Source organism: Panthera pardus, unplaced genomic scaffold (assembly GCF_024362965.1).
Source record: "Panthera pardus isolate Hobbes unplaced genomic scaffold, ASM2436296v1 HiC_scaffold_16, whole genome shotgun sequence".
In the NCBI taxonomy this organism is placed as follows: Eukaryota; Metazoa; Chordata; class Mammalia; order Carnivora; family Felidae; genus Panthera; species Panthera pardus.
The window spans coordinates 103,999,337-104,012,161 of NW_026526721.1; the positions used below are offsets into that span (position 1 = coordinate 103,999,337).

Below are 12,825 nucleotides of genomic sequence, written 5' to 3' on the forward strand. Positions count from 1 at the left end.
TTATTTGAAGAACGTTTAGCCTAATCTTTTGCATATAGTAGGCACACCACAATGGCAATTATTATTGCCATATATAATTATTATATATGTATAAATACATATATATTCAGAATAGCAAAGAACACTTCTCTCCCCAAAAAAGGCAAATAAATGAATGTGAATAAAATTATTTCAGTTTAGATGGGATAATGATAGCATTGATTATTATATATTTGCACAGCAGGGACTTTATAATAGTTAAAAAAAAAAAAAAAAAAAGGAATAATCTTTTCTCCACTGCTGTAGCCAAAAACTTATTTCCTTGGGCAGGCTTTGTCAAACACATTTGACCTTGAGGCCTCACCCAATTAACAACCCTGTTGAAAAGTCTTTCCCTTGGTGTAACATCAATGACAAAGAAAGAACTGGAGTTAGTGGAATTCATAACAGACAATGAAGGAGCCATAGGGTGTGACCTACTGTTAAAAAAGAGATCAAAGTAAACTATTGTGTCTTTCTAGAGAAAAAAATAGAAAAGGCTCATTATTTGAGACACTCAAAATAAACATTGATTTTGAGAACAGAAGACCTGAAATCTGGTCTAATCATTGTCCTGGTCCTTTAGCTAGCTGCCTTTGTACCTTCTAGAATTGGTCACAGGACCTTGTAGAAGAACTTACAAAGTATGAGGACAAAGAACTAATAATTGAATTGGTGGTCATGTTAGTTCTTCAAAAATAGTTCAAAAGAAACATTTAACATTTTCTCAGTTACTTTTCTTCAGATGACTCTAAACAATGAAACAATTTTAGCTTAGTCTGTTCTTCTATCTGGGCTCCTATGGTATTTTTTATGGCTCATTAATATTCACACCACCACTGATGTGAATTATTAACTTTTCCTGGTAATAGTTTTAGCATACTACAGGGAGAGAAAGGGGACTGCTGATTCTGGGACCAGCAAAATCATGGTGGGTGATTCAGTTCAGCTAGAAGTGTATTTGTGGAGCGGTACTGGAGAGATAAGGAACACCTTTAACTGGAATAACACATTGAACTTTCAATTTACTTTCACATGCATGAATTCATTTGACTGTGGTTACAGGTTACAGTACTCAAAGCTTGAAGGTTTGTGGGTCACTTTGTGTCTCTCTTTTCCAAGCTATTAAATGGAGATAACACTATTTTCCTTACCTATGACACAGAGCGGTTTTGTGGCTCAAATGAAAACATATGTGTAGGAATGCTTTGCAAACTGTAGAGCTCTGTGTAAATAGAAACCATCATACTAAAATAATATGAAAGATGAGGGAACAGAGGCTGTGAGATGTTCCTGGACTTGCTAAAGGTGACCGTGCAGGTAATGGCAGAGCTGGGCTCCACCATTCCTCAAAAAAAAATATGTAGGGAGTGGAGATCTGCCGTTCTTTGTGGCCACCTGGCAACCGAACCTCCTTGCTTATGTTTTGAAGACTCCCTCCCCTTCAGGGACACAGCCCTCCGGTCATTACTTAAACTGCAAATGCTGCTCCTTTTCCTGGCCTCCCCTAAGCTGGGGGGTAGGCTGTCACCTGGGCCCCAGCAAGCTTCTCCATCTGCCTCATGCCTGGGCTTGGAAGCTAGAAGAAAGGGTCTGGGCCCACATGGGCTCCAAAGGTGAATGAAGCCTGCTGCCAGTGGTAGCTTTCCAGGCTGCTGCCCTCAATGAGCCCTTTTGTGGAGTGATTTGGGTGTTGTTCCAGACAGCAATATTCCAAACATGGCTCTCTGGCCCTCCTGGAGAGTCTGTGAACTATCCAGTATCTTGAAAGCAGTGCTTCTCAAAACTGCGCATGTTTACAATCCCAAGAAGGATGTATGAAAATGTAGATTGGGACTCAGTAGGTCTGGGTGGGCCTGGGATTCTGCATTTCTAACAAGTTTCCAGGTGATGCTGATGCTGCTGGCCTTTGGATCCCACGTTGTGTGGCAAGGGTGTACTAAATTTGTTTTCAGCTCAAACTGACACCCTGACCTACACTTACAGATTCTGTAAAAAATAAAATGGGAAGGATTTATACATAAAATGATACTGAAACACACTAAAAGGAAAATTTCCAATTTTTCTGGAATTACAATTATCCTATCGTCTTCTAAAAAAAAACCCAAGTGATATCTAATTTTAGAAATTAAGGTGAGTTATAAACTCAAAATGGATGAAAGACCTAAATGTAAGACAGAAAGCCATCAAAATCCTCGGGGAGAAAGCAGGCAAAAACCTCTTTGACCTCAGCTGCAGCAACTTCTTACTCAACACATCTCTGGAGGCAAGAGAAACGAAAGCAAAAATGAACCATTGGGACCTCATCAAGATAAAAATCTGCACAGCGAAGGAAACAATCAGCAAAACTAAAAGGCAACTGACAGAATGGGAGAAGATATTTGCAAATGACATATCAGATAAAGGGTTAGTATCCAAAATCTACAAAGAATGTATCAAACTCAACACATAAAAAACAAATAACCCAATGAAGAAATGGGCAGAAGACATGAATAGACACTTTTCCAAAGAAGACATCCAGATGGCTACAGACACATGAAAAAATGCTCAACATCACTCATCATCAGGGAAATACAAATCGAAACCACAATGAGATACCACCTCACACCAGTCAGAATGGCTAATATTAACTACTCAGGTGATAACAGATGTTGGCGAGGATGTGGAGAAAGAGGAACTCTTTTGCACTGCTGGTAGGAATGCAAACTGGTGCAGCCACTCTGGAAAACAGTGTGGAGATTCCTCAAAAAATTAAAAATATAACTGACTTACAACCCAGCAATTGCACTACTAGGTATTTATCCAAAGTATACAGGTGTGCTGTTTTGAAGGGGCACATGCACCCCAATGTTTATAGCAGCGCTATCGATAATAGCCAAATTATGGAAAGAGCCCAAATGTCCATCGACAGATGAATGGATAAAGAAGATGTGGTATCTATATCTATCTATATCTATATCTATATCTATATCTATATCTGTATCTATATCTACATCTATATCTATCTATTTCTATGTCTACATCTATGTGTATATATATATATATACATATATATATGTATATATATATCCGAGTATTACTCAGCAATCAAAAAGAATTAAATCTTGCCATTTGCAACAACATGGATGGAACTAGAGTGTATTATACTAAGAGAAATTAACCAGGCAGAAAAAGACAAATATCGTATGATTTCACTCATAGATGGAATTTAAGATACAAAACAGATGAACATATGGGAAGGGAAGCAAAAATAATATAAAAACAGGGAGGGGGACAAAACATAAGAGACTCTTAAATACAGAGAACAAACTGAGGGGTGCTGGAGGGTTGTGGGTGGGGGATGGGCTAAATGGGCAAGAGGCATTAAGAAGGACACTTGTTAGGATGAGCACTGAGAGTTACGTAAGGGATGAATCATTGGAATCTACTCTTGAAATCATTACTCTACTATATGCTACCTAACTTGGATGTAAATTAAAAAAAAAAAAAGAAGAAGAAGCTCAAAGTCAATGAGAGAGTGACAAGAGCTTGTCTGTACCTCTTAAAGATATCCACAAGTACACAGTGGACCAAGTGTGCAATCTCCCTGGGCATATCAGAGGGGTCATATTTTCCTTACTTTGAAATCTGAACTGGTTATTCTAAAAGGGAAAATCATTGCTGAGTGAGGAAGAAGCTAATACAGAGTTGTGAAGGTGTAAAAAAAAAAAGACATTAAGGTGAGTTAAAATAGTGTTGAGCAATGTTTTACTGTTCTGTAACAGCCCTAGAATTAATGGGAGACACAGTGATGTATCTGTCATAAAACTAGATCTGGAAATCACACTTTGAGTAGTTACTTCTTCAGGTGCATGATTAGAATGGGGGTGTAAGTGGTTGTAGGAGGGAAGAATGGTAACTTCCTAGCTGAAGTTAACTTTCCTTAAATCCCTTCTCACACATTTTCTGTCTCTAAGTAAATGAAACAAAGAGATAAAGGCTAACTGGATAAAGGCAGAAACAGATTAGTGCTCACCAAAATATAAGAACATTTGTTGACAATAGAAGCCTCAAGACTAGTGTCTGAGTCAGCTTGGGCGGCCATAAGAAAATACCACAGCCTGGGTGGCTTAAACAGCCATTTATTTCTCACAGTTCTGGAGGCTGGGAAAGTCCAAGGTGCCAGCAGATTGGGTGAGAGTTCTCTTCCTAGCTTGCAGATAGTCATTTTTGCTATTTCCTCACAAGATGTAAAGGGAACTCTGGTGTCTTCCTCTTCTTATGAGGACACTTCTCTCATTTTGGGGGGGGCCTCATGTAAATCTAATTACCTCCTAAAAACCCTACGTTTATTACCACCACATTATGGGGTAGGATTTCTACATCTGAATTTTGTGTGTGGATGGGGGACACAAACATGAAGTCCATTACAACTAAATAAAGATTCTTCTAGATAAATGATTTAACTTGAATGCTGGAAGTCTGTCAGTTTTGGGGAAAGGTCCCTGTTGTGGTATGTTTCACTGGAATGAACATGTACCATGGTGGGTTCTGACTGATAGCAGAGCAGTGGCCAACACCCTTCTCCGTGGAACCTAGAGGACTGCATGTTTTGTCAGTTGGAGGAAAGATTCATAGCAAGCCCTAAGAGGCCATGAAAGGTACCTTCAGCAAAAAATTAGACGCCCTCACTTTAGAAAACAAACATTGCGAACCCCAAGGTATCGATGGCCTTCAGAAAAAAAACCAAGAGTTGTTTGAATATATAATTAAAGATTTCCACTGGCTAATGTCAGCAGCCAAAGAACTTCTTAGTGTTGATATCTTGGCCACATCTGCTTTTCCAGGCCTGATACAGAAGATAAGAGTCTATGACACAGAGAAACCAGATATGGAGAGAAAACTGAGTAGTCTTTGCCATATTTAAATCAGGAAATGGCTGGTCTTCTCCTATTCACAGCTTCAATAAGTGATTCTCACCCCGATATTACAATATTTAAGGAATTCTCCAAGATGTCTTCAGGAAATTCTCGCTCTTCAAATCTCTGTCCACTAACACTCTATACTCCAAAAATTAAGATAAATAAACTTACTGTTTAATCTAAAAGCCTGCATGACTCACATACAAGTTTCATATAGTATCTTTAGTATCCAAATGAGATAAACAAAATTATATAAATCAAATAGAAATATAAATAAATATATTAAAAAAATAAGTAAATATATAAATGGCAGAATTTGTTCTTAAGATGGACAGACTTTGAGATATACTGTAGAGTAAAAACAAACTGAAAAACAGCGCACATATCACCCAATTTTTGAGACAAATGCATAAAAATGGTATTTTCTATAACATATACAAAGATTTGGGGAAAATGGTCTGGAATGAACACTGCCAAGTGGGATGAGTACTTACTTGAGGAAAGGGTTAAACAACCTCCACAAAATACAAAGAATCCAAGCATGTGCTTTAACAATAGGGGTTCCCAAGGACAAGTTCCATTTGGACCTCAGAGAGAGAAGACACACCTGTGTTGGGGAAAATAATAAACAAATACATTTAAATAAAAGGGGATGGAAAAGTAATCACTTCATCCCATTGCTGTCCTCTCCCATTCAAATGATGCCTTGGCCTCCACTTCCTATGGCAAAGAGAAACCAAAACTAGAGCAAACTGAAGTGAATGCAAGCAATTTAGTTCTTGGCCAGGGCTTCCTAATCATTTGCAGGACTCAGGGCTGCAGTACTAATGACTATCAATATGTAATATGTCCAAATATTTAGAAGGTATAAAGCAAGTTAACACACTGTTAAATGAAATATATTCTGTCTTCCTGGGGTGCCTGGGTGGCTCAGTTGGTTAACCATCCGACTTTGGCTCAGGTCATGATCTTGCGGTCCGTGAGTTCGAGCTCCGCGTTGGGCTCTGTGCTGACAGCTCGGAGCCTGGAGCCTGCTTCACATTCTGTGTCCCCCTCTCTCTCTGCCCCTCCCCCATTCATGCTCTGTCTCCCTCTCAAAAATGAATAAACATTAAAAAAAATTTAAAAAGAAATATATTCTGTCTTCCTGACTTGACAGATATTCCTGTAAAATGACATTGAAGGTCAGGTAAAGTTAGCCTTCTCGGAGTCCAACACCAGTATAAGACAGCATTAGGTGAGCTGGCTCAGAGTCCATAGGCCACCCTCTTGTTTTTCCACTGCTTGCTTTGTCCACATGGTGAGGGGCTTTGTACACATAAGTGGACCACTCAGCTCCCATGTGGACCACCCAAGCTCCATCCATATCCCTTTAAGCAGCTGTCTTTGGTGTCCCCTTGCCCTGGCATGTGCATTCTGGTGGTATATTCCATCCATAGAAAGTTGGACTTGGGGAAAAGGCCTATGTAGGGCCTAGAAGTGGGCTTAATGCCGTTTGGACAGGGAACTCAGGGTCTCTCATCCCTTGAGTTTGGTCTACAAGTTGGGGTGGGGGAGGAACAGTCTCTAGGACACATCCCTTGGGCCTCACTGACTGCTCCTCCTGTGGAAGGTGCAAATAGCGGAGGGCCATGGTAGGGCCCTCTGAAGCAAGTTCCCAGGGCTGGCACTGGCCTAAGGTCAGTACTATTCTTTGCTTGGGGAACTCTTGGGTTCAGGTCCTAAGGAGTTAAGGGATGTCAGGGGTCATTTTGACTACATTATACACCCAAGTCAGTGAATTAGCCTCATTTTTCCCACTTTGTACAAAACATGGATAGTTAAAAATATGAACAACACATCAAAGACTTTCTCCTCTATAGTCAGTCAGAGAAAGATAGATATCATATGTTTTCACTCATATGTGGAACTTGAGGAACTTAACATAAGACCATGGGGGAAGGGAAGGGGAAAAAATAGTTTTCAACAGAGAGGGAGGCAAACCATAAGAGACTCTTAAATACAGAGAACAAACTGAGGGTTGATGGGGGGAGGGGGACAGGGGAGAGGGGAAAATGGGTGATGGGCATTGAGGAGGGCACTTGTTGGGATGAGCACTGGGTGTTGTATGTAAGCAATGAATCATGGGAATCTACCCCCAAAACCAAGAGCACAATGTATACACTGTATGTTAGGCAACTTGACAATAAATTGTATTAAAAAAAAAAAAAAAAAAGGCTTTCTCCTCTGTGAGAGATGCCCAGGACTGGAACAGAGACTGATTAATGAAACCAGACTCACCTCTTTCATTTCATCATCTTATTTCACTGGCATAGCAGGCAGAATTGTTCTCTGTCCCTCTTTTGCAGACCAAGTAAGGCTGAACTTACCCAAGTTGAAGTGCAGATGATGTGATTCTACTGCACTAACCATAGGATCTTGTTTCCTGTTTGTATTAGTTATTGCTGGATAATAAATTCCCCCCAAATTTATCAGCTTAAAACAACAGACACTTATTATTTCATAGTTTGTGTGGGTCAGGAATCTGGAAGTGGCTTAGCAGTCATGAAAAGATTCAACTGGGGTGAAGGCTCCACTTCCAAGCTCACTCACATGGTTGTTTTCAGTCTCCAGTGCCTTACAGGCTTGGATCAAGAGTTTCAGTTCTTGGGGCGCCTGGACGGCTCCGTTGGTTAAGTGTCTGACCTCGGCTCAGGTCATGATCTCACGGTTCGTGGGTTAGAGCCCTACATCCACCTTTCTGCTGACAGTGCAGAGCCTGCTTTGGATCCTCTGTCTCCCTCCCTCTTTGCCCTTCCCTGGCTCTCTCTCTCAAAAACAAATAAACATTAAAAGAAGAAAAAAAGGGTTTCCGTTCTCTGGGCCTCAGTTGCTTATCATACCTTGTAGGCCTCCTGGAAACCAAAGAGGGAGAATTTCAGGAAGGGGAAAATAGTCAAGTGAGTCAATGGCATATGGAAAAGGGGACCTCAGATCTAGCATCTGTAAGGTAACTGGTGACCTTAGCAAGAGCAGGGAGTGGGTCAAAAACGATATTACAATTGGTTGAGAAGTGAATGGGAAGAAGGGAAAAGGAGATAGGGCCAGGAGATCCCAAACTAGGGTGTGGTGTTGGGTTGAGCCACCTGGGGAGCCTATAAAAAATATGTGTATTTCTTGTAGTTAATTATAACGTACTATATATTTGATTCAAATATTATATATTTGAAAACTGCTAAGAGAGTAGATCTTAAAGTGTCTTATCACAAGAAAAAAATTTGTAACTATGTGTGGTGATGGATGTTAACTAGGCTTATCGTGGTGATTGTTTCACAATATATACAAATATTGAATCATTACATTGTATGCCTGAAATCAATACAATTTTATATAACAATTATATCTCAAAAAATACCAGTTCCTAGATACCCCCCCCCCCCCCCGCTTTTTGGGGGGTAGGCAAGGAAGCTGAGGTTGAGAAAAGTTAAATAACTTGCTCAAATTCCCATAGCTAGAAGAGGGCAGAGCTGGGGTTAGAGCTCAGGCATATCTGGAAGCCAAAGTTTGTGTGGGTAAGCAACATACCAGCCTGGTTCCCCACAAGCCCATGTGAACGTGAACAAGCTCTCCACTAACAGCTGGTAGCCCTGTGTGAGTTCCAGTTATATGATCTATAAGAAGGTAGCTTATATGTAAAGAGAGTATAATATTTACCTTGTGCTGTTACTGCGATGATTAAATAAGATAATTTGTTTTTAATATCCTTTTGCCCAGAGACCACTTGGAATGCACCTATAGTTATACAAGCTGGATTATTCACTACAGTGAGGGAAATGCACACCATGGGAAACCTTGGAGGTGTCTCAGTGAGAGGGTGTGAGAATATATTATTAAAGGATTTGGGCTTTTATTAACTAACTAGGGGGCAGGCTTAAGAAAGCAGGGGTAGTTATACGAATATGTATCTTCATAAATGTTATCCATAGAGAGGGCAGACTAGAGTGAGGCTAAGGCTGTGACTGGCCAAGAAGCAGCAGTCATTTTTATTAGCCAGGATAGCTATGTTTGGTATTTTGTGGCTTGGACAATGTTCACATTTTGTCTGTGTTCAGACAAGATTACATAGTGGTCTTGTTCTTGTCTTGATCCATCATGGTCACAGAGAGGCCATATCTGATGTTGATGTTCTGTGAAATTGTTTATGTTCAACAAAGAGAACATCAAGGCCCAATAACAGTGCCCCAGGTCAGTTCTTTCTTAGAATATATAAGTACCTACTATGGTGTTGGATTCATGGGTGCTCCACCTGTAGGGGCTAGGACTTTCATTGTACTCACCCACACTGCCAGCACAGGACCTTTGAGTCACAGTGAGGCAGGTGGGGGGCTGAGACTTTTGGAGGAATCTAAAAGACAGAGAGGTCTCTTCAAGCTGCAATGAGCCATCTCCCCCAGCTTCAGGCATTACATGAGGCCATTTCCATGAGCTCAGGGGTATTTCAGTCTGTGGAGAATTCCAGAAACAACAAAGAGAAGGCTGCAAGTTACACAGCCCATCCTGGATTCTGCCTTTGCCGCCTTCCTGAATAACCCTATAGTGAGCACTACTGAGAGCCAAACCTGGGCTAGAGCCTGTGACACCCACCACTTCATGTAAGACAGACGAGCAACCATACTGAAAAATGGAATGAAAGAGAACAGTGTGGTGAGGGTCACCAACAGTCTAAGCAGTGGTTCCCACACTTTCCCGAGCTTTGGAATCACGTGGGAACTTTAAAACTATTGATGCCTGAGTCCCACTTCACCGAATTAATTGGTGCGGGATACTACTTGGGGCATTGCGATTTAAAAAAAACAAAACAAAACAAAACAAAAAACTCCCTTGGTGATTTAATGCATTGCAAAGTTTGGGAACCGCTGATTTAATCCATACACCTTCACGGTTTGGGGGGGGGGACGGGTCACGCAGCTGTTAATCGGATGAAAGCTGTGGCACCTCACTCCAGGCACCCGTACTTTGGATACAAAACTTGACCTAGAATTTCAGGGGGGTTATAGATCTTAAGAAGCAAATCGGGGAACACCTTGGGCGGGTATCTCGTGGTCCCCAGTGAAAATTCTCAGATACAGGAGTAGCTAACCCTAATCATGGTGCCATGAGTTCTCTGATCCCTCCAGAAAGAATGGCCCTTGTCCTTCTCCTTCACAGAAGCCTCAGCTTAGTCTCATCAAGCCGAGTTCCCTTCGGGCAAGGGCGCCGACAAGCAGCAAAGGCTAGGAGGATTTGCGCAAGTGTGCGAGTGTGCACGCTGGTGTGCACGCCAGTGTGCACGCGCGGGCCGCTGGCAAGCGTGCGTTTCCGTTACCGGAGCCCCGGCAGCCTCAGACTGCGGCTGCAGCTGCGGATGCGCGCCCGGCACCCCCTCCCAGTCAGTCCCCTCCCCCGGTAGCTCTCGCTCGCCCTCTTCCCTCCCCCCGCAGCGTCGGCAGCCTCCGAGTGTGCCGGGCAGCGCTCAGCACGCGAGCCCCTCCTGCAGCCGCCCCGGCTTGCACTGGGCGCGGAGCCTGGAGCGCGCGTGGCGCCCCCTCCCAGCGGCAGAGCGACGATGAGCCGCGGCGTGGGGGTCGTGGAGAGCAGGTGAGCGCATCTGCGGAGGTCGGGGGATTCGGAAGGAGAAAGGGCAGAGCGGGATGGGGGCCGGCTGGGCCCAACAACGACGCGTTGCAACAGAAGCTCTGCCCCCTTGAGCACCCCCACCCCTCCCGGGGCTCTGTCCTTGCCCTTGCGGGGGAGGGGGCGAGGACTCCACTCCCGTCCAGGCACCCCCGCTCCGGCCACACAAACAAAGCTCACTTCGGTGGCGCCGCCTGCCCCGCGCGGGCACAGAGCATGGGGGGAGCGTTGGCTCCCCCCATGCTCTACCCCAACCCTCTATCCCTGGCCGGGGGTCTGGGTGCACTGCACCGCACCTGCGTAAGGGAGGCGGCGCCGGGGTCGCGCGCAGGTGCCCGCGCGAGAGGCGGCGGCGCGCAGCTCCGGAGGCCCCGCGCTCAAGGCCCGGAGGCGGGGCCTACAGGCGGCGCTGCAGCTCCCTGCTGCCGCGTTTTCCCCCGGCACCTAGCTCCCCCGCGCTGCGGCGGTGTCAGGTGGGCCCGATTTATTCACATCCTCCTGGTGGAGGCGGCTGCGGGAGGCCTGCGGGTGCGGAGGAGGGCAGGTGGCGCTGCAGCGCCCCCTTGCTCCCCGCGGGCGGATTCGCGCTCTTCCCGCCTCCGCGGGTGACTCTCCGCCCCCCGAGGTTGGGTTTCTGCTGTCCTCATCTGCCCCTAGCTCCTGGGCTTCCGCTCTTGGGAGCCCCTGCACCCTCTGCACCTGGAGGAGGACTTGGGCGGTCGCTCCGGGCGGATGTCCGAGGTTTTGTTGAGCACTGTCTGCGCTTGGGCTCCCTAGCTTTAAAATGGCTTGAATCGAGGGCAGGATTAGTTCCCTTAACGCCCCCCTTTGCCCTTGTGTGGAGGCTCTACCCCGCGGCAGGCAGTCCATCATGCCCAATGTGGCACTAAAACAATGCCTCACGCACAGAAGGCTCAAATCAGTATAAGCCTGAAGGATTTCTATTATTGTAAAGGTAGCCAGTGCCTCTGTTTGTCACCAGCGTTCCACAGACCTTTAAAAGCAGCTGCTTTTTACATGGGAATGTTTATTAAGAGCTAGTTTTGGGACGCTCTAACGGTATTGTGGTCGTGTTCTCCAGAGTTACTGTCATCTGCAAAAGGAGGCTTTTAGCATTGGATGTAGTGTTTCAGTAAGGCATGTGATGGGCGGTTTGTGAAATATATACTTTAGGTAATCCTCTCAATTGCAGTTAAGTGCTTGCAGGAAGTGACCCCAAGTAGGCAGAAACGCTCAGCAAAGATTCAGCCTGCAGAAAATTTTCTTTTAGGACAGTCACTGCTGCACAACAAAGTTTCTGCACGAACAACTAGAGCAAGGAGAGACTGCCAAGGTTTAAAGTGTCCACGACTTCAGTTTTTTGTGAATCATTAAACATTAGGCCCAGTTTCTCACAGGGTGGAGAGAGGTTTGTTTTTCTGCCACTGTCCTTTCTTTAAAACACTGTTGCAATCAGCAAGGCAGCCCGGAAAAGTCTGTGTGCAGATAGGTTTTACTATTTGATTTCTTGACGTAAGGCTCATGAATAAAACCACGGTGGGACACAGACTGAGTCCACATTGAACATCAAAAACACTTCTTTAGAGGGCTTCACCCAACAGTAAGTCTTGGGAATAATTGTTAAAGAGAACTTTTGAATTAAATTATGGCTAAAAGTAAAGTCCCCCCTAAAAGAAAACAATAAAGAGAGGAAGTGAAATGAAATATAGTATGTGAAATTAACACAGTTATTTACACAAACAGAGCTAACTGAACTTTTCTGCTGGCCACCCAGAAATACGAGCCCTTCCTGGTATTTCTGTGAGATATGGACCCGCCCTACCTCTTTCCATGAAAACCTGTTAGTTCACCATCTCTGATCTTTCTGGCCTCTCAGGGAGATTGTTGCTAATGTGTCATTTTCATGTTTCAGTATGGCAACAAAGTCGGTATAATTCTGTATCAGACAAGGGTGAGGTGCAAATTGTCTCTGTAAACTTATGTAAAGCACCCTACAGATGATGGCTATTGTTGCTTGTAATTTTTAGTAGCTGCACAGGATTCCATTCTCACATTTTTTGGCATTGTAAGCTGTTTGTTATAGATTTGTTAAATACTGAGGAATAGAGAATCTCTATGTCTACCATATTCTTTCATTTCTTTGTCAGTGAACTTTTTTTTTCAGTGCAAATTATATGCCAAACCATGTGTTGGATGCTGGGGATATGGAATCCTTGGCTATACACATGCCCTAACTCACATCTTTTTGTTTCTT

General features: G+C 43.9%; 1 protein-coding gene and 1 long non-coding RNA gene across 2 annotated transcripts in view; one reads left to right on the forward strand and one right to left on the reverse strand.

The window, feature by feature from the left end:
* Window positions 1-4,682: 4,682 nt before the first annotated feature.
* On the reverse strand, window positions 4,683-9,484 carry LOC128777294 (uncharacterized). Its single transcript, XR_008422533.1, has 3 exons — window positions 9,236-9,484; window positions 5,414-5,526; window positions 4,683-5,057 (listed from the first exon to the last, which is right to left on the reverse strand). It is a non-coding gene; the product is annotated as an uncharacterized LOC128777294 (long non-coding RNA).
* An 893-nt stretch (window positions 9,485-10,377) lies between these two features.
* LOC109262060 (uncharacterized) overlaps window positions 10,378-12,825 on the forward strand; it is a 45,086-nt gene continuing 42,638 nt past the window's right edge. Inside the window, exon 1 of the mRNA XM_053903672.1 lies at window positions 10,378-10,535. Coding sequence (XP_053759647.1) covers window positions 10,504-10,535 — 32 coding nt within the window. The 5' untranslated portion in view covers window positions 10,378-10,503. The remainder of the gene's footprint in view (window positions 10,536-12,825) is intronic.